Raw genomic sequence first — 25644 nt, forward strand, 5'->3', positions numbered from 1 at the left:
CGCTGTTTGTTTACAGAGGAGCTTCAAATGTTTGAGACAACACCGTCTCCCCAGAGATGGAGAAAAAGACTCGCACGCTGCAGCTGATTTTCTTCCCTCACCTGCCGTCGGACAGACAGTTACAAACGACCGTTCTCACAAGAATTCTGCTGTGCTATATTCAATTTACACTTTGAATGAAAAATGCAATCCACTTCATAATTCAATTTTCATTGAGCAATAAACCCACCTGAGCCAGTTCAGAGCTGCTGAGATGCCCATCACTGTTTATATCCAAGTACTTAAACATATCTTCTACTAAGGAGCGCTTCTGGGCCGCTCTGTCCTCCGCGGGGCTGCTCCGAGGACTCTGACGATGAGCTTGAAGGTCTAGAAGGATGCTCTTAAGCCGGCTGTAGTCTGCCATTGTGCATGTGTCACCTAAAAAATAAGGCTGCATTAGCGGACCACGTACGTTTGCCTTGATCTTCCTGAAAGACTGAACTTCTAATGAGAAAAATGAGGCAAAATCAAACAGGCTGTTTGCACACCCCATACCGCTCAGATGCTACACTTTAAGAAATCCTCTAGCCATTACCTTCTGTAGAAGCCAACATTTTCTCCAAATCCTGCTGACAAGGAAGCTCTTGAGCACGCCTACCTTCCAGACTACAGAGCTTCAGATACAGACTTCCACACTCAGCTTCATAACCCCGCCCATGCTAAATTTACACCACATTTTTCTAAAAATAAAATAAATTTGCCTGTCCTATGATTATAAATTAAAAATAAATCCTGAGAAGCTGATGTTCAGAAAGCTCTGAGACCACAAACAAATGGCACTTGTGAGTCCTTTACCATACAAAATACAGGACCGACCGATGAGTGAAAACCCAGAGGTTCTGGGGCCAGYGAAGCGTGAAACCCCCCAATGGCACCAAATGATTTGTCTCAATCTTTGCGTTACAGAAAGAGGAACCCTTAAAMGCAGCACGCTGGCCATGGATGGGGCGAGCAGCCCGCAGGGCCTGCAGGCAGCTGGGGTGCAACGCTGCTAACTGTGTGCATCACCCTTCCGGCAAATGAGGTTGAAAGGGGCTGCCCTGGCATGCAAAAAACTTTACCATCAGCAAAAAGCCCTCAAACCWCTCATTCTGCACTGATTGCAGCCTGCCTGAAGGAACCAGCCCCAACGTTTCCTGAGCTCGCGACTTCCAGCTGAGCACTCTAAGCATACAGAGGTCAGTTCTTCAATGATGTTTCCCTGGGGAACCTCTTGTTCTGATTTAAGAGAAGAGTAAGTCCACCATGACCGACTRGTATAAAAGTTGCTGTCCTTTTCTRCTCAACTGCTGTCCAGCAGAGCTTGGCAGAAAATGTTGCACGGCAACTCGATTTGGTGCAAAGCTGCTTGTTTTGGAGTAAAGCACCGAGCAGTGCTTTGCACTAACCTGGCTGACTTCGCACTGGAACAGACTCCGGAGCCAGCCGCCCTGCACAGTGYGGGCAATTGCCACCGCTGGCTGGCAGTCCCAACACATCCAACTACTCTTGCTGGGCTCAAAAGAGGAYGTGCCAGAATGGTGGGTTTAAAACAACCTTGTATTTTAAGTCCCAACGCTGACCCAGCTGGATTAAATTGGAGGGGACTGGTCTCACCCCAGTATAAGGGGCAATGCCCCTGTAGATTACCTGAAGACTGCAAACATTATTCTTCTGAAAATAAGAGAAGACCCTGGCATACTGACAACCAGTCTCCCTGTCCTTTTATTGCTGAGCTGCATCATTTTTCGTCCTCTGGTCCCACTCCAACTGAAATCCAATTAAAATTCCAGGTGGGAGGCAGTTCTCTGATAGCAAACCCATTTACCTTTGAGCTTTTCGTTCACCCTTCACATTTCGTGCTTGTAACTTCAAAAGACTTCAGAAGGTGAGAGAAGATACACAGGCTAGACCTGCCCTCGCTATTCAGGTCAGTGTCCTGCTGCTGCAGGAGCAATAACCACAAGAAAAGGCTTATTTCTGCCCTGAACTTAGACCCTCATAGATCTGAGGGCTTCTCACTGCTCGGGGACTCAGAGATCACCTTGGAGCCAGTGATCCCATCTTCGAGCAGTGACCAGAAAGGCAGCTGTCAAGAAATACAAAACTTCCCCTCCTCTCTAAACAATCTCCAARGAGGTCTTGGTCCCACTCTCCTTTAGTCTGGGAATGGGGGCTCAGTCTCATCTTACAGAAAACTGGGCTACTCAACTGCTATTTCTTGCCTTGTGTACCTATAGTCCTGCATTTTTTCAATACTGAGTCACCTCATTGCCATTCTGATGGTGGTACAGAGAAACCTCTTTCTTTCCATCACATGCTTATTGAAGACAAAAACTGATTGCCTTACCAACTGCGATCAAGCAATTTTGCAATCCTGCTATAAACATGTCTTTAGCCACTGCAATAATGGAAATTCTTCTGAGCTGGGGTTTTTGCTTCTCTTCAGTAAAACCTTAACCCCAGAGACGTATCTAAGACTAATGAAGAACCAAAATCCATTTAATTTGCTTCCACCTCTGTTTTTGCTTTGCGGTTTTCATTTGTGACTGCAAAGCCCAGTATAGGCAGAGCATGCGGTGCCAGCAGAGCAGGCTGACTCACTGGCAGCATCCTCCACGTGAAGGACGTCATGTCACACCTCGGTCTGCACGCCCACATGGCAGTCACTGGATTTGCTAATCCGCTGCCAACCCTGACAACTCCTGTTGGGCCCTTTCTATTTCTCACGTCTTCCTCCTATCTGCTTTTGCCAGTAGCACACACCAAAGCAGCTCTTCTTTATTGCTTTCAGATCTTTTGTCTTCTGCAGTTGGGTCTTTTTCCAGATACTCAYACCTGCTGCCTGCGGTAACGCTTTTCGGCCGAACGGCCTTAATCCCTGACTAGCCTTTTGACTCACCTCGGCCCTCGTTCTCTTCTTGACCACAGAAGTCACCTATCATCTCTTATTCTCAATGTACTAAGCTTATATGGATAATCTCTCTTGGCTAACTGCAATTCCTGGTATCAGTGTGATACCACGCACCTGCTTAAAGAATTACCTGGATATAACATAGTTCTTCAAAYGCTTTAGCCAAAACTGAGCATAACTACATGTTTAAATAGAAGTTTTAGCATGAATCATGCATGTCGTATTGCAACGACATGAGTCAGGTCTGAAACAAGTGAGAAGCCTGTGACAATGTGTTCAGCTCAGATCTGCTTGGAGGGTTTGCCCAGTGAAATAGCAGCAGTATCTGCAAGGAATGGCTGTCTGAATACAGACATCGCATCTCGCCCTGAACATCTGCAGCCCAGCGGGTGACAGCAGCAACGGTGATGCTCAGAGAGATAAATCAAGGAAACCACAGAAAGACAGAGCTGGGGACCACCTCCAGCAGCAATTCCCAGTGGTTTTGTAAATCCTACTACAAACTCACTCTGATGACTCCATTTTATGGATTTCCACTGCTGCTCCATCAGGTGTCAGAGGTGAACTACCTAACGGAGCCCYGTCCCGAATGCGGGATGGTGCCGTTGCACCCCATGCACGGCAAGGAAAACCGGCAATGCAACAATTACCCCTTCTATTTAAAAAGTAACTCCCGTTTCACATTTTTCTAACACATGCCAAAGTCAGAAGCCTGTCATGTTCTACCTCTGCTAGAAGCTCTCAGAAACCTCACTGCTGTCACCCTTCTCTGGCGAGAAGGACACTGCAGCTCTGCCGGTGGTGACTACCCCGGCGGCATCCCTGTCTCTTACCAGGGCAAGTGCGACAGCCTCAACAGGTCTCATGCCTTTGAAAAATTTCCCCCAGCATCTGTGACATTTGAGGTTTGCAGTGATGCAAAAGCAGTCTTTATTTTTTTTTTTTAAAAAAAAAAAGCTCTGTATTTACACTAAACCAGCAATTCATAACACGCAAATGAAAGAGTAAAACCAATAACCTTCCATCCTAGGGGCACAGGATTAATATTGTGTTTGCAATTTGTGTTTGGCTAACTGAAAGACTGACAGGAAAACACATTTTGTATGGACTAGAACTATACATATATATGTATGTATCTATCTGTCTATATATGCATCAYTTATATATTTAATCTCACTATAGTGAAAAAACAGGTAGTGAAAAAACACTGCAGGTTAAAGGAAATACTCTGATCTGAAACTATGACTTYATAACTGGCCTTGGGCCAAAGTCTTAAATGCAAACCCCTCTGTGCTTGGGGTATTTGATATGTGCTTCACAGCGTGGATCTAACGCTGTTTTAAAGGCAACGCCTACGGCACTCTGGGGAGTGCACACGGATGCGGCTTGCTGGAGATGCCCCACACGCAACTCGGGCCACGTCGCCTCTCCGCCAAGAGCAGAGGATACACGCTTAGCAACCTGAATCTTTCGGGAAGCCAGTGCCAAGGACAGCGAGGCTCTCCCGTTGCGAAGATCCTTCCCTCTGTTCACCAGACGTTATTCTTTCATCTTGTAACCTGGTTGTCTTCCCTGCTGAGCCTGCTAACAGCCCTTCTTTGGAGTTGGTTGGACAGRTCTTGCTAAGGACAGCTCTGCATTTGCTCTCCTTCCCACCCCTCATCTCCTGCTGTCAATAATACTTGTAATCTTCTTATTTTGTGTCTGGAATCCACCAGCTTTATCTCCTAAATACTCTCTCTTTAGGTTTCTGGCAGCAGTGCTGCCTCTTGTATGTTTGCCGTTCTTCCAGGTATTATAACCATAGCTGTTAAACAAAAAGAATCACAGAAAAATCATCTTTATGCCCTCTCACTTATTCCTATTCTTGTCTCCGCTTTGCTAAGTGCCTCCAGCAGTCTCCTTTACAACCTGGACTCATCATTAGCAGTTTATCTCATCTCAGGCTGCTCTCATCGGTGGGGCTTGTTAATAGATGTCTCTCGGCTGGGTTTCCTTGTTAGCACTTCCTGGGGACCTGGATTCTTTTCACAGTTGCAGCCCAGCGCAGACACGCCAGACAGACGCGTTTTACATTTCCAGGGGTCSCTTTTTGGAGGTTGCTCTCCTGGCCAGCACAACGGGAGGTGGAKGCTACTGCTTTTCCAAGCGCGGTTTTGCAGGAATCTTTCCCTCCTGTGTTTAAAAAMGCTCGCAATGCCACGTGTCTTCCACGTCCTAAATTATTACCACGCACACTCAATCATCCTTCCCCACTACCCTTTACGAGGGCTGGTCAGAAGAAAAGCCATAGGAGATGCTCTTTGGTTGGGCCATGATGATCCATGGGAGCAGAGGTGGCTCACGGACYGCAGCCCATAAGCCCCCAGCCTGGGTCCTCCTTCCTCGGCCAAGGGTGGGTGTCCGGGCAGCCGGGGGTGCACCTTGAGGATGAGGAGTACAAGTAGTGCCACTGTTTGCTGCTCTCACTCACGTTCAATCTGATCTAAATCCTTATTYGGTCCTCTGCTCATGAACGCAACGKAYCACAAACGTGAACTACAAACATGCTAAGTACCGAAGGCAGCAAATCTTGAACTCCGGGGGGAACAGCCTCGCCCGACCCTCTGCTATAACGCACACCAAAAATCACTAGGCTTCTTAATTACTTATTTAAGAGCACCAATAATTTGCTTTTAGAACTGACCATTGTAAAAGCTGCTCCTGCATTAAACACCTCCAGACTTCAGGGAGACTCGGATTTGACTCCGAATGTTGCAACTCTCTTGCGGTACCGAGCTGCGAGAGGCATGCCTCGCCTCCGGTCCCGGCCGGCGTTCCCGGCGGGAGGCGAGCGGAGCGGAGCGGGCCGCCCGCGGCGGGCACGGGCCACGGCGGCGCCAAGACGGCAGGCGGGACGCGCGGCGCTACGTCAACCRGCAGCTGTCGGAGGCAGGACAGAGCCTCCGCAAGGCTCTAGCAGTAACTGCTACCAACGATCGCTGGTTTTAAGCCAGACATGGGAGACACCCCAGTCAAGCAGCTCCTGATTCAAGGAAGGGAAGGGAATGGAAGTATTAGCTCTAGCATCACAGAAAATGAGAGAAGAGGAGAAAACAAAAACTCCACTTTCTTGAGTGTGCCTAAAAGGAGGGCAGATCAGGACACCTGGCAAGCATCAAACAGCTTTTGCTGGAGGAGCAATGGGCCAGCTCTTCTCAGAAAGAGCGGCCAGTCGATAGCAATACTCTGCACAACACACACAAGCCTTCCCCAGGAAGGGCTGTGGTCATCCCCTGCGGCCGGACGCTCGGGGCAGAGCCACGCCGCCGTCACCAGCGTGCTGCTGGAGATCAGCCCAGGTCCCTCCTGCGAGCTTCACCTCCAACTCYGGAGACCCTAGAAAGAACTTGCTGGCGACTTTCAAGCAAACTTCACCCCATCAATATATTTTCCAAGCTTAAAAGATAGGGATTTCTGGCACTTTTTTATACAAAAAAGCCACTAAACCCCAGAAGCAGTACGAAGAGGTTCCAACCTCCTCCAGTGAAAGAAAGAGCCCAGGTACCAAAGTCTGGTTGCTAAAGTGTGGCAAGTAACTACTGCCACGCTCACGCAGCGCCAGCCTGCTCCTTGCTCTGTTTTGCAGCGGCCACATAATTCATTCGGTTTAGCACTTCTGCATGCTTTGGCAGATAAAATATTGATCAGCCTGCCAAGAAACACAGAGTGCCACTCTATTTTCATGTCAGAACTTGGTAATGAACTACATTTATCACGACCATCCTCTCTGTGAAAGGTCAGYGGTGAATGTGGCTAAATAGTGATGACAGATCATTAATCCAGTTCCCTCAGTAATTGCCCTCTTTGAAAATTTTACTCCTAGTTTCTGTGGAGTGCAGTGGACTTTTCCAGTGGGACTCCTGAGCCATCCTCAATCCTCCTTTGAGTCACAAAACCAGCAAGTCCAGGGATTACATGTCTTTCAAAGCAATGCAAGTTAAAATACCAAAATAAATTAGAGGGGAAAAAAAAAAGGAAAACCCAAGCGAGGAAGTGGAAAGCTTTCTTTGATGGATAAACTAATCTTGCTGTAAAATATTATTCTGCAAAGTGCCTTACAATGCAACGATTACTAGAAATGCCAATACTTTTTTAAGTATCAGAAATGATCTGGTAACACCTAGAGAGCAACAATCTCAGATTCCCTAGTGCACAGCTAAGCCAACCGCAGGTATGAACCTAAACACGTACAGGAGCCTTCAGAGGATTTCAGCCCCGCCRGTTATTTTTGACCATGGCTACGGGGCTCCGCTAACGGCAGTTGGTACTGGCAGGTCTTTGCAAGGTCAGCAATAACAGCCACGAGTTTGWTAGCAACCAGCCTAAGTACAAAAGGACGTGGCCGCCCACGCAGCAGGACAGTCCGTGACTCAAACTTCTGAACCGCAGAAGATCCTGTGGTTCTGGAGAGCATCCCCCAAAGCCACGGGGTGGCTCTCCTGCCATCCAAACCGACGTCCTCGCTCCTGCCCGAGCAGCAGTGTGCCATCCCCAGGCTGGCGCTCAGCCTTTCCTTTAAACCYCTGCAGTTTTGCACTCGTCCTACCTCATGCCAACGCCCTTTGCTGCTTGAAGCTGGCGAGTTTGGCCATCACGACCAGGAACGGCATTTGGAGCCGTTGGCCTCCGGCCAGCTTGCTGCGTTCACACGCGATTACCCACTGCGTGCCCAGCTGCAGAGCAGCGGCGAGCACCAKCCCAGCCCAGCCGCAGGAGAAACCGAGGCCCAGTGACAACCTGGGACCAGCCATCGCCACCACCAGGAGCTCTGTCCAGCTGGGCTGCTTCTCAGGGTGACCCTGCTGCACCATCCAACATCCCAACGTGGCAATGAAGAGCTGCCTGCAACAGCCCTAAGGCAGGAAGCACTAGGGGTGTCATTTMTTTTTTCAGTTTCTCTTCAACTGTGTTGGCTATTTTAAGGCTGCTCCTATGGCAGTTTTCTAGCAGTAGGAAGAAATTCAGTGCAGGAGTGGGGAGCACAAGACTTTGTTTTCTTACCCATTTTCATAGAGCAAAGAGATGCAGCTGCTAGAACTAACACTCCTAGATAAAAATAAAAAGGATTTGAGAAACGTTTTGTTTTCAACTAGCCCATCCTATCCTTTCGTATACTTTATTCAAGCTTTAGCTGGTAATTTAAGCAGCATCAGAAAAGGATGTTATGGGATCCAAATTTATTTATGAGCATTGCTCCTTAATTCTTGTGCTGCTTATGGTTAAATTGCCTATCAGTAACAGCTCATTTTYATGCATACAAAATGAATGTGTTTGCATGTCTAAACTCTGAATATGTGGTTCCAAGACCTCAGACTGCTGAATCCGAGTACGATGACTACGTGAACCCGTTACATCAATAACCCACGGCCTCCTGGCCTCTCTGACTTGACAGAGGAGGCGTACATAGGGACGGGAAAATTAAAGATGACTTCAGTTCTTTGGGGTCTCATTGCAAATCCCTATTCCTCCATGCAAATTTTCTATCTGTCTCTTTCTATCTGTCTTCCTGTTCCTTTAATTGCTCTTTTTTCCACACACATGGACAGATTAGATGGACCTTCCTCCTACTTCTGTGCAAGAATAACAAAGAAAGAAAAACCTTCCCTTTCCAGCACGGTACGTGAACAGATCCCCCTTCCGTTGACTCTGCCGGTGATTGAACAAACGGAGCAGATCACTGGGGCAAGACGAGTATATCCTGAGAAGTTTGTGAAATTCAGAGATCTCCTGCGATTTAAAGCACTTCTGCGACTTCGAACCTTCAACTGCTCTGAGTTTCACTGCACATGGTCTCGCTGCAGCGCGCTCTGCCAGCTCAGCGCTCAAAGAGCGAGTACCTGTTTTATCCTGATTTGAATTTACAAGTTAAGTGAAACTCTGGTAAAGTTACTGCTTAAAAGGAGCAGATGTTTAACATCATGCAAATTCATGAACATTAGCAACCCTTCAGCTGCTACTGCTGAAAAAAAATTCAATTAACAATAAAAGCCCAAACTAACTTGCTTATCCTAGGGATGTGTTTCAGTTAATAAGATGTACATTTACCAGATATCCATATATAATTTAGCAGCCACTAGGAGCTCACTGAATATATCACATAAATGGCACAAACTATATATTAAAAAATAGATACTATTAAAAACTAGACATTTACAACCTGGAAGAGTTAAAACTTGCCTCAGTATGTATTTTTTTTGAATATTTCATTTTATTACAACAAAATTCACCCATCTATTACTCTGCAAGCTTTTAAAACAGCTTAAAAACTTACGAATCAGAATATAAATTCACCGTTCCATACACAAAAACTTTTTTCCTACCTTCAACAATAATCTTCCAAAAYGCATAACCTAAATAGACTGCATCTCTTACCCCCAAACGCCCGGCAGAAGAGACGGATGGACGCGCAGCCCTCTCGGGGAGTCCAGGAGCCGCAGTTTGGCTTACCAAGTCGGAAAGCGAGTTCTAGCTTTGCGTCCTTTCAGAGAGGTAGTGTCAGACGCATGAAATGTTAGAAAGAGCCTGGGAGAGACGCACAGCGGGAAGAGTGCAGGTGGGAACGCGCACGACGAATGCAACTTATCAAGTGCATATCAGCGCCTTAGCAGCGTGCCACCTATTTACGGACCTTCCACCCTAAAGGGATCTCTCCGTGCTCTGACCTCCTGCATTACGCAACCACCAAATCCAACCCCATCTTGGCTGCAGCAGCTCTGTAATCTGTTTGCTCTGGAGCACACCTTCTAGGAAGGCTTCCAGCCCTGATTTAAGCAGGTAAGAGTAATTTTTCAAATGATTACTTAGTCTCAGTGGTCAAACAAATTTTATTTTTAATTAGTTTAGTTTCAATTTCCATCTAGTGGGTTTTGTTATGCATTTATCAGGTAGAACAAACCTTTAGTCTCGTGTCTCAGACATCATCTTTCCATGTTTGCACTTGCACGAGGATCAGGTCACTCCTTGATTGTTCTTGCAGAGGAGCTCTGTGATATATCACGTCTCACAGCAGCTCAGATTATGAATAACTTTTTTCCCTGCTTTTCCTTGCATTTTATCATTCTGTGGTAGGCACTGAATTGAACTTGGCCACGTTCTCAGGAGGACGGCATCCCTCTAATTTTCTATTTGGTAATGACAGGCTTTCCTGGACGCCGACCGGTACTGCAGGATCACGCTCCACCATCCACAGAGAACCCCAGCCCCTTTCCCATTCGGCAGTTTCTAGAAGATTACAGGAGGCAACCGCTGCCACCCCACCAGGACATGGTTCCCGAAGGCGCGCTAGCACAGCGTGCCTGGATTCACTAAAACCTCGCATCCCGCGCTCACGTGTAACTAACGGTGACGTCCGTGTCGGGAAAGCGCGCTCTGCGACACCGTACGCAAGCGAGGTTATTCCTAATGCYGTCTTTACTCACCACCTACTGAGTTTCAGTTGCTATTTTTGCATTGAAAAATTAAAAACGTTTGTCAAACCACAGCGAAGAAACAACGCCGTGTGTATCAAAGCACCCGAGCAAGGGCGCCAGGCAGCCAAGGTAAACAGTTCACAAGCGAGCCCTGTGCCACTCGTCCAAACGATTCGGTGAGTACAAACACAGTAATAGAAATCACGAGTGAATTAAACATGATTCGTAAACAGAAAACTGGCTGTGCCCAATGATTAATTTATTCGCAGTCCAGCCAGCCCTGCTGTAAACCTACCGCTTTGCACAGAGACAAAAACTTGCACACGCGCGCTCACGCACCCAACGCTGCACGGCCGCTGGGTTCTCTCTCCAAATTACGTTTGATCCTTAGATAGTGTTGTTTTTCCTTTGTAATGACTATTCCACTAAATCAGCCCTGCTGCAGCCGGAGCTGCCGAGGGCGGGTGGGGAGGGGGACAGGCACGTGCCACACAGCTGCTCTAACAGCGATGCAAAAATGAAGCCTAACTACACTGGATCCCAACCCGAAACAAATTCACGGTGTAACAAATTGATTCAATTACTGAGAAACACTGTATTGAAATAGCTTGAGGTGAGAGTCCTTTTTTTGTAAAGGCCTCAAAAAACAATATAAAGAAAAAAAATCCTCAAAATTACTCTCAGGTGAGAGGTGTGCAACAACGGAGCTGTAAGCAACCCCTGGCAGACCAGGTTGCAGGTGGGCACTGCAAGGTGCCTCCCTGCATCTCGGGAACCCCTTCTTCCCGGTTTCCAATGCACTTTCCCAACAGCATGATGTGTCTTTTCGGGAGTCCCTGCTCCCATCTGGGGATTCTACCCACGTGCTGGAGAAGAGAACTCACTGTGTTGCTCCCAAGGGCTCTTTCATTCACCTCCAYCCACCACTTCCCATCTAGAGTCCAGCCTACCTGGGGAAGAGACCGTCCTTTCCTCTTCCACATCTCCTGGGTTTCACAGTCCATGATGCGCCCTCATCATGAAGCTGTGCTATGAACACATGAACCCAGAGAACATGCAACCTAATCCCAGTAGGAAAACACAGAGCTTGCACAACCCGTTAGTAGCCCACTGGARCACAGCACAAGTCAACAGGACACTCCGTGTAGGAAGTCACGTCGCTTGGCATGCGTGGGACCAAATGCAATTGGAGCCCAACAAGTACCCAGAGGTGAGAAGAGCTCTTTGCTCTCCTCTCTCCTGGACCCCACTCTGCAGCCATCGAGGGGCACAGCAACTCATGCAGCTCAACACAACGTGCCTTGCCCAGCTTCTCCTGGGATAGCGTGGTGGCTGTTTTCTTCCYGAATGCAAGTGAATTCCAGGGCTGTGATGTCTCCGAGAGGCAGCATCATCCAGGCTGTGTCGTTGGGAAAGATATCATCGCATCTACTGTCACAGGAGCCTAGTACTTCGCAGCACTCRGTCTGACCTATAATGCAACTTTCGTATTACTGTACTTGCCAATATGAAAAGAAAAAGATCGGTGGCAAAAATATCCATGTATGAAAAGTCATGCTCCTGGATTGTAAAGGGGTAGCAGAGCTCTGAAAACAGAGCGGGATATTCAGCATAAGACGACTTTGATTTCTGTTTCGCTGCTTCAACAAATCAGAGGTAATTAGTTTAAGGAAATCCTACCGTGTCGAACTGACATCTCCATTAGCGTGATGCTTGCTATCTGCAGTTTAATCTTTCGTCCCAARGGCCTCATGCTCCTTTGCTTTGTGTCTCTCTGAGTGGAATATAGCAGTTTTAAGCAGTATTGCAGGTACCTGTGCTGTGAAGTTCCCTAATCCATTAGCGCAGAGATGGGTGCCTACAACCCGGTGAGACCTCTGGGAGGGGAACGAGAAACCCTCTCTCTTTTCGACAAGAATTACACCCGGTTGCATTTATTCTTTATACTCCCTCACGCTTTTGCTGCAAGGATGGCCGGGCAGAAAGAGCTTTCTTTCCAYGGGGCAACTCCTCTCAACCACCACCAAAGGTAGGAAGGCTCCAGTGGACCTACTGGTTCAGATACTCACCAAGACAAGGCTCTCGCTTTGCCTACAGAGAGCACCTGGCGGAGCGGGAGAGCCGCCAAGCACTGACAAAATACAAGACAAATAAATACAGCTCAAGAGATCTTTTGGGGCCCTTATACTTGCAGCAGCACAGGATTGTAAGCAAAGGATTAGGACTTCAGGTACAGCAGAAACAATAGAGGTAGAGAGACAACAAGTCAAGAACACCTGTCCTTTCTTTGATGCACACATTTTGAGGTCAGAGAGGCAGGAAAAAACAAAACACATCCACGGGAGAAGAGAAGGACTTGTTTTAAAGCCAATAAAATCTTTCATGATGCATCAGCTGTAAACATCAGTTTACACCTCTTGCAGTGCTTTACTTTTAATTTTTACTTCTGACACTGCTATTTTAAAATGAAGGGAATAGAGTTGGTACAACACTCACATTTGGGGAATGCTATTTAATTACTGCTGAAGTCAAGTTTTCCTGGGCAATCTGGAAAAAAAAACCAAACAACAACAAAAAAACCACTATCTGGCCATTTGAAGCAACTGAAGAAAGAACCGCACCCAGCCACCGTCCCGAACTCCTACGCTGATGGTTAGCTTGGCTCACTCTTCAACTTCAGTTACACGAGGAAGAGACTTGGGCCAYTGGTTTGAGCAACCAGAAAGTCCTGGCTACTTTTTTTTACTGTAGCCAATTCACAGCCTTGATTTCCAAGCGGAAAATCGCATCACAACTATAACCCAGACACCGGTTATTTAAATTAACAAAATCAAACAGACTTTTGTTAGATAAATGGTATGTTTGCTCCATCCATCTGCTTCGGTTGATGATGCTACGCAATCTGCTGTTTGACATTTTACAATCCTCTACCTTAGTCCTGTTAAAGAAAGCAAAATTGGCTGGATTCCTGAGGGAAGTAACCAATGCTCACTTTTTTTTTTTCCTTTTTATTTTTTTAATGGCTGACTGGCACATCTATCGAATACTTCCAGATAGCAAGTGCATTATTTGGAAGCTTTAATAAATGTTAAAGCCTTCTGGCTCTGATGTAAATTTTACTGATACTGCTGTGCTTTGAAACACCTTTCTAAACAACTCACTAGCTTTCAGTGTTAGAAGGAGCACGTCCCCGTCCCTCAGTATAAGGGACCCCACGCATCTGATGTCCAGGTTGAGGTTCTCACTTTGTGTACTCCAGCTTCTGGGGGGATGGACTCGTGAGGCTCCATTAGACCTTTTCTCAGGAATTTCTGTAAACAGCTTTCCTCTATTCTCCATGGAGATGCTCTAGCTTCTATCAAGGGACCTCCAGAACTGCTCTGGGACTTCTAGGGCCTCTATCAGGGTAACTTTTYAAGGAATTTTAAACCACCAGTTGCCTAACCTTACCCTCTCAGTACCACCACCCCATTAAAAGGCACTAGATCTCTACATCTCTCCTTGCTGGAGGAGCAAGTAGAGCGCATGCCTACACTGGCAGTGAAGAGGGCTGGTTCCCACAGCATTTTCAGTCTAGCTGCAACAAGAAATCATCGTAATTCTCACCAGAAGGCACATCCTTCCACATCCTGATAATCAAAGGCATTCAGAGAAACATGGCACAAAACGTCTGTGATTTTAGGTACTTCTTGGTGCACTTGAACTGTGAGGCGACCACTTGAACCAAGGTTCTCTTATTAAGCAACAGAGGACAGTAAAATCACTGTAAGCACGAGTATTTATTATTGCGAGGGACGGGTGTAATGCTCTGATAATGATGTGCCGTGACTGTTGTTCAGCATGTCATTACAAAACCTCTAAGGTGCCTCATTAGTAGATCATAACGTACACCCTAAAGGGCATTACTGCAATTATAAAATGTTAACTTCTAAAGAAAAGCATGCACAAGAAGGGAAAAAGGGCTTCTAATATAAAAAAAATTAAAAGGAGTAAGAAAATTTCACACCAAGAAYTTAAATTGGTCCAGCAACAACAGATTAAAGAGAAACACTTACAATATGCCCATGCATGTGTCCACTTTTTCAGAATTTTGAGGTGAAAATTACTCCCTTTGAGTAGTTTTGAGGAGTTTTCCAAGCTGAGCTTAGATTTTCTCTATCATAATCATACTGTATAACACATCAGCCCAGAAATCATGAATTCAATAGAGCCTCCTGTAACGGATAGTCGCAATTTGCCTTGTAATTATACAGCTTCCCGACTCCGTAAGCGTTCAGCCTGATCCTTTCTGTGCGACTAWCCGTGCACATTTAAGGACCCCGATTTCCTGGTCTACTGACTTGGCCAAGTGATGAAAAGACCCAAACACGGGCCTCGACCTGCCTGTGCCAACCTGGCTGCACCCTGGCATCCAAKGCAGAGGGAAAAACACAGACACATGTATCACTTCTCACTTAAAGCACAAACCCACGCTGCGCTTCTTGCTCTCCCCTACCCGAGCCCAAACGACGGGAACAATTATACCTTTATTTTCATCTTAACTCCAAACACGTGGAGCAAAAATAGCAAACCCAGAAACAGCACGCACAAATGAAAGCTCGTAAACGCAACGAGCTGAGGCTCGGGGCAGAACTCTCCCCTGCTTCTAGGTGGGATTTTCCCCCTCAGGCGCTGCGAYGGCAGATGACGAACGGCACAGGCAGCCGAGCACCAGAAGCGCTTTGCTGCCGACAACGCAAATAACCTTTCTGTGGCTCGGGGCACCAATTCCGGAGTCGATCCGCTGGAGGTCCGTCAAGATAACAGTATCCCAAACGGAACAGTCRGCAGTGGGCTTTTTCATTATATATGTTACTAAAATTCAGAGTGAAGCTTCTCACTGTGGAAATAAGGGGATGAAAACAGAYGTTTTTCCTCAAGACTTTCCGCATGGAGAGTGACAGATATCCCAGGGCGAAGCACGAATGACAAATCACTAGGGCTTGATCTGCGAGCACTGCAGCGAACCTCTGCCGTGGGGAAATTAGCGCAGCTGCAGGCCAGCCCGGGGCGCGGCGACACAACGCGCGGCCCCCCCCCCGCATCCCGCCGGCGGGAGGAGCGCCTTCGCAGTACGGCGCTGCTGGCCCCTGCCTGCACCGCGACTGAGCGGCCCAAGCTGCGACGCGGATGAAAGGGCCACGAGGGGCCTCTAATTTCCTCCTCTGCTCCATAGTCACAGCACTCAGTTGTCGTTTCAAATGCGTAGAATGGATTCGGGGGTTTGGGTACACTACAAGTCAGGCGTCTGCTTGATTCTGGGGGAATTGCAACCTGATAAATTGATAGCAATAATTTCCTCGTGCTTACAGCAACTGYAAGGAGTCCCCACGGCTTGCTCCTATTCCCGATTTACAGCCAGCCTTCGTYCGCACAGAGACCACCAAAACCCTACCCAGCCGCGTCCAAACGGCACCGGACACGCGTGAAACTCAGACCACGGAAGGGAAGAAACTCCGAGGTTTCCGCAGGCGAGAGCTTAAGGTTCAACGCTGCAGCAGAGAAGGACGTCAAAATGCTAAACAGGTTTAGCTTGTCTTCGCTGGGACAGGAGGTTTGAGGCTGCTAAGTCGGGTTTTATCGACATAAATTCCGTTTGCCGAGGGCTGCGACGCCCGGGCGCCGCGGCCCCGGAGCGAGCGCCTGTCTTCCGCGCCCCAGCTACCGCCAACGCCGACGTCCCGGCCGCTCCTCTCCCGCGGCCGCCGAGCGAAAACGCAGCCGGCCTGCCTCGCCGCCTTCACTGCATCTTAACAGCGAATTTTAGACAACGCAAGCTAACGCTGCGATTAGAGGGTGACTGCAGCTTTCTTCCACAAAACGCAATTTCCACCGGTCGCGGCGCTCACGCTGGTTCTGATCTGTGGATCACGCCTCAGCCGTGATCCATGGCCAAGAAAATAAGACTGGATTCAAGATCTGTGCTTATTCATTTTAATATCTTTTTCTGTGATGTTTCTCCCCCAGTCAAAAAAATCAAATGTACTTTCCATTTTTAATTTTCCATGTAAAATACCAGCTCTGTCAATTCTTCAGCCTAGGCTGCAATGACCTCCCCAAGAAAACAGCAGAAAGTTCAGATCCTCAGCTGATAGCTCTGTCTGCACTAGCCTCAACAGAATAAAAATAAATTAACCACCAACCTTCCTGGCTGATGTAGTCTTTGATAAACTGTGGTCAGTCACATTATCAGGACCAAGCTTCCAGATCAAGCTTATCCAAGCAAGCAAAACATCCTCTTGAGTTTTCTCCTTCTCTTAATACAATACCATCCGAACATCTGACAACTTGGAAAACTATTACTATAAGATTTTATGCTTCACATACTAGAATTTGTAATATCACAAAATGTTTTGAGTTGCAGTCAGTCAAGCAGAAAATATGGCTATGGCTGTCAGATAAATTTATTTTGAGCTGTGAAAAAATTATATTGCTACCTAATGTAAGGTAGCATCCTGTCATCCCGAAGATACCAGCCAACAGGCATTGGCCTAATTCATATTTCAGAGATATCGCAAGTGACCCATATACAAAATGGGATCCTGGCATCCACAGGTAGATTTGTAGCAACAATATAGCCCTGCCTCACTTTTTAAAAAATGAAATCAAGAAAAATTGCAAATTTGGATCTCTTTAAAGGGGTGAAGTGGTCAGCAGCCGCTCGGCCCATACAGTCTGAAATGTCTGGATGGGAGCTACCAGACTGCACCTCCAGACAGCTTCTTTGCAGGTCACTGTTCCCACCATTTCTTTATCTCCTGTATCTTCACAGGAAACGCAACATATGGTAAACCCCTGAGCAAACTAGCAAACATCAGCAGAGCACRATTTCTTACAATGCTCATCAATTTCTGTCTATCTTTTTCAATGTTACAAAAAGAACTGAGACTGCTGTCTGGCTAACTTTGCTATCCCCCAGGTCACCATCTTTTCACAGTTTTTAAAATTTGTGATCTAGTATCTTTAGCTTCTATTTCATTTGCTAAACTTATGCACTAATAATTATAATCAGAAATCAAAGTCAGCAGTTCAAATTCACGCACATGTTATCATGCTTAATAGTGACAACTTACATCATGCAGAAGAACAACTCACTCCACCACAGAAGCATCTGAGGAAAATTTTGTGGTCTGCACTAAAGAGGAGGCCAGCCAAAGCAATCATAGAGGCCCATTTCAAACTATCATGTTATGAATGCAAGTGTCCTGCAACATGAACCTGGTCCTCAGTGCTTGAGTTACCTAATCAGAAGGCACACTATGGACATCATCCAACTAGGTCTTGCCTTCAGTCAGCTCCAGGTGACCATCTCTCAGATACATACACACCACRTCTTCTATGCAGCACTGCTACCCTGTCCCATTGCTAGAAACACTGTCCTGGCTGCTAACGCTGCTGAGGTATCCTGGTCCTCCCTGCCTGGGTTGGGCCCAGGCAGAGAATCAGTGTCTAGGACAGCAGGATGAGTTGTTCTTTGAAGGTACCTACTCTGTTCCATGGTGGTGAAAAAAGCCTAAAGATCTATCACGGATAGATACCTAGCTTTTACACTCTTACCGTTAGGCAAGAGGAATCCTGTACTTTCATCACAGACCACATCTATCTGCTCTGCTTCGGTCATTAAGACTTCAGGTTACACAGGTCTCCACAGCCGATACATGAAGAACACTGATGACCTTGCTCCTGTCAGTACACTTCCATGGGAATCCTTTTCACTCCCCCTCAGCCCTGTCCTTTCTGACAGAGAGTCTCTTCCCATTCCCTCTGCACATTCAGTTTGGAGCTCGCTGCAATAGGAAACCTCAAGCATTTGAGCCTCTGTGGAAACGAGTCCCAAGGGTTTACAACACGTGCACCCAGGAAGCAGGCATGCTAACGGACAGCCTTTGACAGCAACACGTTATCAGGATCTTTGCCTTGGGCGTTTTGTGGCATATTGTTTTCCTAGAGATATTCAAATGTCAAAACAGTTCCTTTCCTTGTACTCATTAAGTCTTTCAAAAAAAATTAATTTTCATGTCAGATAGAAGATCTCCACATTCTTTTATGTTAAAAGACATTTTAAGAATGCTAAGTTTGAACTTTAAAAAGAATAGTATTGGAAGCAAAATGAGACCCTGAAATCAAATTTTCAGGTTTTCATTTATTAGCTCCTCAAAGTTACTCCACGTTACAAAAGCCATATCAGAAAACTGGGCACGCTCCATTGCCACCTCCGCCACGGATACATATTTGTGAAGTGAGGGAGGAAAAAAAAAAAAAAAAGAAACTGCTAATAAAAGGACTTTTGGCTTGTGCTATATTCACTGATACTTTACTTCCCAGCTGCTCACTTAGCCGTTAATTTGCAAGCGCGGGATGAAGTGAAGACCAGAGAAGTACCCGACGGAGATAAAACACGCACAGCACAGCTCACGGTGACAGTAACTGCACTGCTGCAACAACACCTGGCGGAAGTGTTTGCAGATGGGACTCTTTGTAGTCATAAAAGCAATGACTGCAGCTATAGTATTTCCTTCAAGGAGTGCAACGCTGAGCAGCTACACATTACAGAACTCTTGGAGATAAAAGGGTTGAGAGATTACGGCCATTTCAAAGGAAGGAGGCTACCAGCAACCTCCTCCATCATCCACCACAATGACACTGCCATAAGACACCGCCAAACTTCGTAAGTATTGCGCTAAGAAGTATCAAATGCAAGGAAACTGTCTCCAAAAGCAAGRAAAATTTCCTAATGTTGCTACTATTTTCATATTTTTGTTAATAGTATCAGGAGACGCACAAGCACCAAAACCTGTTAGCTTCGAAGTCAACAGCTATCCTCTATCTTCACTTGGGCTTTATTAATATGCTGCATATCTATGAGCTTGAAAGTATCTAAAATCTGTACCCAGGCATTTTTCTGGGAGAAGGGTGAGGAGAAAGTGTTGGAGTCATGTTTTAATAGTACTTTTTACAAGCTGCTGCTGCTAAAACCTCTTCCAAATTTCACAATCGTGGCCATGAATATCACTCCTCAAAGAAAAAAAGAAAAAAAAAGAAAAAAAGAAAAAAAAGATCCACTGGCTTCATGCCTGTGTATGCTGGAAAGGAAAGTCCTTCTTCCTCTGGGAACGGACATTAACAGCGTGTTCTCCTCTGCATATAAAATCTCCTCAACTCGCCTCAAATTATGTTAATTGGAAAACACTGTAAGAAGTGCCTTTATGAGACTTTAGTTAAAGCTTTTGATGACTACTAAGCTTATGAAAATGAAATAAACAGCARCATCTGTTGTGAACCTGGAAAATACACTGATCTGCAGGGATGCAGCATTACTTTTACCCCTTACACCTTAAAGCATGGTGTTTAATTAAAGGCACTCAGACGGTGTCCTGGTGCAGAGCGCGAGGACGTTAGACTACAGAATTCCTGTCCACTAAGGGCCGGGAGCGCTTCGGGGCAGCACCCGTTGGAGACCTACAAAACCAGGGACGTTGCAGTCCAATTCTCCTGCATGCGGTGGCAGCACACGGGTCGAAAATCGGCCAGCGCGGGAAGAGGGCACCGAGGAGCCGTTTGCCCGCTAATGCTACGCTGGCCCGTTCAGCAGCGGAAACGTCTTAGCCGACTGCCGCGTCCTAAACAGCTCCGGGGCTTTGCAATGTATGTCCTCTGCGAGCAGAAGGTTAAACTCACAGAAAAAATAAAACTAAACTAAAAAATAAAAATTCTAAGAATGGAATTGTATTGCAACTCCATGGCTTTCTCCTCCCTTAATACTCTATGTCAAGCTGGAGGGCGGGGGCGGGAAGGACCATAAAAGGTTTCTATTACATGGCTTCTAAACAGTCCAAGCCAACAGCTTTCAAAACACCTCTTGTATCTGTTTGGACTTACCAGCTTAATCAAGTCTTTCTAGCCTTAAAACTTTCATAAGTTCCTGCAATACCTGGAGGCTGAGCAATATCTCTTGCCAGAAAAACTGTGACCACTTATTATATTAATGCATAGCAGAAAGCAGTTTCCTTCCCTTAAAATACGTAATTTGGGTTTGTTTAAAAAAATTGGAAAAAATTACTATCTTGCTTTGGAGAAGAGTTTTTGCTCCTCCAGCTTGAATCAAAAAGTATCTCTTGGCAACCTCCTACCACACTCAAATACATCAGCCATTAAAAATATCTTGAAAGACATGAAATGAAACAAGCYACATCTGGAACCAATTTGGACACATATTTGTTTTCTAAACAGTATTAAAGTCATTATCTTGAAACAATAATAAAAGCAGATGAAATTTGATAGAAGTAATGAGAAATAGACTTATTCATCCCACACTTGCTGTCTATATACGCTTACCAAAATTACTGTGATTATAACTCTTAAATAACTTAATGGAGCTAACAAATCACAAAATCAGACCTAAATTAAAGCTAAACACGATGGTGCATACTTCGCTGACTAGCTACCCAGCCTGCCAGACAGCAATATCAGTTAGATGTACACCCAAATATCGGCCCAGGCCAGGGCTACTTGGATSGGACAGGCAACACATTGTATTTCTGCAGAATCACCCGTTATTGATTCCCCTTTAGTGCAATTACTCATGCACAACAGACACGGCAGCCTGCAAAGCCTGCGCCGCGCGCAGAGCTGCGGTGCCCGTTGCAGGCCACCCTCTGTTTGCACCACCCCAAGTTTCACGCGTGCAGCAGTCACGCACTCGGTCCTGCTCAGGCTGAGCCCTGGGGCACCTCCGAACTAGCAGGGTTTTGTCCTCACAACGCCCCATCATCCAGCATTGGCTTGATCTGGAGACCATTCCTCCTTCCACCCTTGGACTGCGCCGATTACGGCGGCTCAGGGCAGAGGTGCGATGCTGACAGATGCCYTTTCCAGGTGCCAGATCATAAGGATTTAGTCCATCTACAAAGATTTCATCACGGAATGTGCTATTCTTCCATTGTAATTTGGAAATCAACAGTATTCGTCTGATTTGGAAAATGAGGAAGGAGCTATGAAGTAATTTACAGCTGTCCTTTGTGCACCCTGGAACAAACTGGCCATTAGAGGAAGTCAGACGCTGTCTTCAAGGCACTTACTGGTAGGTGGAGAAAAGAAACCAAGAGGCTATTAGAGGGTAAAAATGTGGAAGAAACCATAATCTTACCAGCTTTAAAAAGATTGTGTCTTATTGTTAGGATGTTGATAGCATAAGACAAAAACAACTAACATCACACAAGGAGAAGCAGAGGAAGAACTAATGCAGACCAAGCTGTTTATGTCTCTCTGCAGAATATCCAAGAATACCTATAAGAAATATGCTCTGTATATTTTCAGTATTACGGACCTAGCATCTCTTTCTTTTCTGGGTCAGAAAAAAAAAAATGCTAGAAATACAGAAGCTAAAAATACTTCTTTCCATTTTCTAAATAGACAAAYTAAAGTGATAAAGAATGTTTCTCCAGGGCCCACACATTTTAGGCATGTATCAAACTTCACAAGATATTGTCTATGGGCAGAGGATATCTTCAYCTCACAAAGCTTTTCAGAGGAGACAGAGAGACATCCTCAATGTCTCAAGAACCAGGAATTAAAATCTGGAAAACCCAGGTACTCCAAGCACTGGGTTGAAGGAAGGAAATGCGCTATTTCTAATGCCTATTCATTTGATGGAATAACTTTAAAAAAGCTCATCATCTTCATTCCGATCAYGCATCTCCTTCCCACACTGCTTTGGAAGCACTTTCTTCATCCTGAACAAACCTTCTTCTGCTATTTTCCCATGATCTAGAGGGTGTCACAATCGTCAGAAACACCACGAGGGAAATTTGGGAAATCTGTTGTCGTCAGACTTTGCCAGTTGCTGCAGAGTGTTGCAGAAACCTTCCTTGCCTCTCCACGGTTGTGCACTTGGTCTCTGCTGAAACTGCCAGAGCACAGCCAGGAAGCTGACTGACCCCRGGACCCGAGCAGCACTTGCTACGAYGCATAACAAATGCTGATAAACCCCAGTATGCCGAAATATGGCAAGACTCCTAAACGACRGGGGAAACTGTGTAGCTGGAAGACAGACCAGATGCTATTACCCAGATTAATACCTACTGACAAGCTGTCCCAGTGTATTTCAGTAGTGAAACTATAAGGTTTCTCATGCTTCAGAAATAGCAACAGATCWTCTTCTGGCAATGTAATTAATTGGAGAATGACTACATCACCCAACTGTAAATACCACCAACGAAGCCCACCTTCCTGGTTGAGAGAATGCTTGTCYGAGCACTACTTTCACTCCAATACGTATTACTGGCATAACGGGAACCAGGAGTGGCAGCTCAATGAAGTCCTGGCATATTTGACACATTTTTTACCTAYCTGTTCCTAGCACCACTGAAGAAAAAAAAAATGGGGCAAATGAAGATGATGATAAGTATTAGACTAACTGAAGATCTGTAAAAACAGACAAGAAAGAGAAAATAAATTCCCAGCAAGATATGGTCCAGCAACAGAAGGCCAAGAAAAACAAACCACTGTGGTAACCATATGGTTACCACAGCATCAAGCGGTGCTCAGCAGGAACGACTACGTGATGACACAGTGCAGCACAGATCTGGTCGTGCTTGCATGCTGTGAATACCAGATCGCACTGCTCCTCTATGCACACGGCCAACAGACACAGCTCCTATCGCAGGGCAGCGCAAAGCATCCAAGTGGCACTCTTGCTACCCRCAGTACATTTTTTTAATGTACAATTGTGGAAGCCTTGTTAAGGCTTATTCAATACAGATAAATTAGCGGGAGGGAAAAAGCACACACAAGGAAAGGTTAGAAGCAGCTTTCCATTAACTCTGAACTGCAAGACCACCATGGTCTTCGTGCAGCCCGCTGGTGAGTGCAGCGAGCTGCCTCGCTCCTGCGACGCCTGGCCCCAGCACGGGGCTGCCCGGGACTYGCGCTGCCTCCTGACATCCCCGAGACTTGTCCTTGCCGCAGGTTCAGCGAGTTTGGTGCTCCTAGCTATGTGCATTTGCACTGCTCTTGCTGCTTATCAGATTCAGGTGATAATAGAGGTCTTAATAGCATGAAAAAATTACACAGCAGCTGAACAAAAGAAGGTGCTAAAGTGAGAAATAAAATGCAGAGGGAGAACCTGAAAGACATTCTCTAAAATCTTAATTAATAGGAAAAGCTTAAAGAATGAAACAGACCATAAATCCAAGCTGTACAGATCTCTGATTAAAGTTTCCACATCGTATTCTGCAGTAGAATGGAAATAGTTATAGTCTGCAAATACATTAGTAAGATGATATCATGGTTTTGCTTTCAAAGATAAAGCAGAAAATAATTCAATTTAACAACCAAATCGGAGGCATGGAGCCCACCCTGGGGGCAACATGAGGAATGGAGATGACTGCGCCTCATCACTGCAAACACCAGTGAGCAAAGCTCCGTTTGGAGCCTTCAAGTGCCCATCAGCAGGGCTTAACCGCCCAGTGCTTAACATGGGGCCACCACCTGCCAGCTCCTCCTCCGACCAGGTTTATGAAAGGACTATTTTCATTTCACACCCYAAGGAGATGTCTAATCACCTCAGGAGGAGCCTTTCCCCTATCAGGGAGAGGGTTGGAAAAGGCTAATTAATACACAACCCCAGGAAATTTTAGGGAGCCAATAAAAGACAGAATTGCGAACAGACAGAGGCAAAATCCCCTGTGCGCTGGTCTCCTGGAAAGGATATACAATAATCCTAAAGGGATCCAACCCTTCTATATGTTAAAAAAAAAGAAAAAAAAAGGAGAGGGGGAGGGGAAACATCCGTATTTCCTCCGCTGCTGCTGCTGACACGCCAGATTTCCTCTGCAAGGTGGCCCATCAGATTCAGACTGATGTTATAAGGAGTTGAAAGGGAATAAGCAGCCAAACATACTTAGGTCAGGAGCAAAAGGGCCTAGACTTGGCCTCTACCTTCATAYTTCTCACTGCCCCAACATCTAGCTACTGCTTGTAATCTGCAAGGCTGCAAAACTCAGCATAACCCAACCACGCAGCTGCAGTGTGGCAGCTTCTGCTGAAACTGGACCCAGAAATTATTTTCCAGGTGTTTTTGTACATAATGGTTCCCCTCTGGCGTTGACTCTCTGATGTCTCTATCATCAGGGGCTATGTTCAGCCTTTGTCTGGTGGACATCTGCTATGGGTTTTCTAGTTTTCATGAAAGCTGTGGTCTAGGTCTCTCAGCCTCCACGGTTGACTTTGCTCGGTATTCGCMATAAAGTTCCAAACGGATTACGAAGGACAAGGCGACCAGCACAAAGCGCGCTACAGAGGCCTCCGTTTTTTATTTTGGAAACCAGGTTCAGACGGCCCACGAGATTAGGAGGACTAGGATTAAACTGCATCTGACCCTYGAGAAACGCCTCCCCGGGGTCACACCAGTAGGCACATCGGCAGAGCCAGGAGGGAAGCGCAGGAATTTGGAGAATCTGTTGCCTCAAAGCTGCTGCTTGGGCTGGTATCTCCCCGTTAAACCACAGAGGTGATGAGCCAGCAAGGATACGCTTGCATTTGCTTTCCGTATCAGTGGGTGTATTACCCCTGCGCCTGCTCAGGGCCAGCTGCCGCTTTGTTTTTCACATAACCTAGAGATATCATCAATAGCTTCATCTATTTGCAGCAGCAGCAAACGACGGCGGGTCAGAGCGGGCTAACATCTAGCCTCTCTAATTGATTATCTATTCATGGGATTTGAAGGAGGAAGTCATGCAGACAGAGAAGAAAAAGCACTTCTATGTTTTTCATTAGAAAGCTTCTATTTTCAAAATGGCTACRAGACCAAAAAGCAAGAGCAAACCTTTACCTGATCAAAGCAATAAAAGCAGCGCTGCCACGACCGCGAGGCACGCRTCCCGGGCCTCAAATTATTCACGAGAGGCCGGTGTTTCTCCAGGGACTACACAGGTAGGCTCTGGGCTTGCAGAGTTCAGATAACCTGCAGAGATCTTTCTTAACAAAATACCTAAGACCAAGGGTTTTTCCGGGGCTTCGCGTTTGCTCAACGTGATCRTGCCACCGGCGCTCGGTGGTCACCCGCACACGCGTCCCGGGGGCCGCAGCAGCGCTCGCGCCTTTTCGTTTGGATAGGGCTGTATTAAACCAGAGCCGAGCGCCGTAACAAGCTGAAAACAGGCTCTTTGGCCTGACGTGCATTTTGAACGTTTCTTTCGAGCCRAACAGCGGGCAGGAATT

At 46.3% G+C, this 25644-nt stretch overlaps 1 protein-coding gene across 2 annotated transcripts in view; it reads right to left on the bottom strand.

Annotated features, from left to right (window-relative positions):
• Positions 1-25644, bottom strand: part of FSTL4 (follistatin like 4) — a 211894-nt gene that overhangs the window by 94724 nt on the left and 91526 nt on the right. For both annotated transcript variants that reach the window (XM_085312779.1, XM_085312777.1), the window contains exon 4: positions 230-420. In XM_085312779.1, coding sequence (XP_085168905.1) covers positions 230-420 — 191 coding nt within the window. The remainder of the gene's footprint in view (positions 1-229; positions 421-25644) is intronic.

Source organism: Rhea americana, unplaced genomic scaffold (genome assembly GCF_003343005.1).
Source record: "Rhea americana isolate MKP2758 unplaced genomic scaffold, rheAme1 scaffold_37, whole genome shotgun sequence".
Lineage (NCBI taxonomy): Eukaryota > Metazoa > Chordata > Aves > Rheiformes > Rheidae > Rhea > Rhea americana.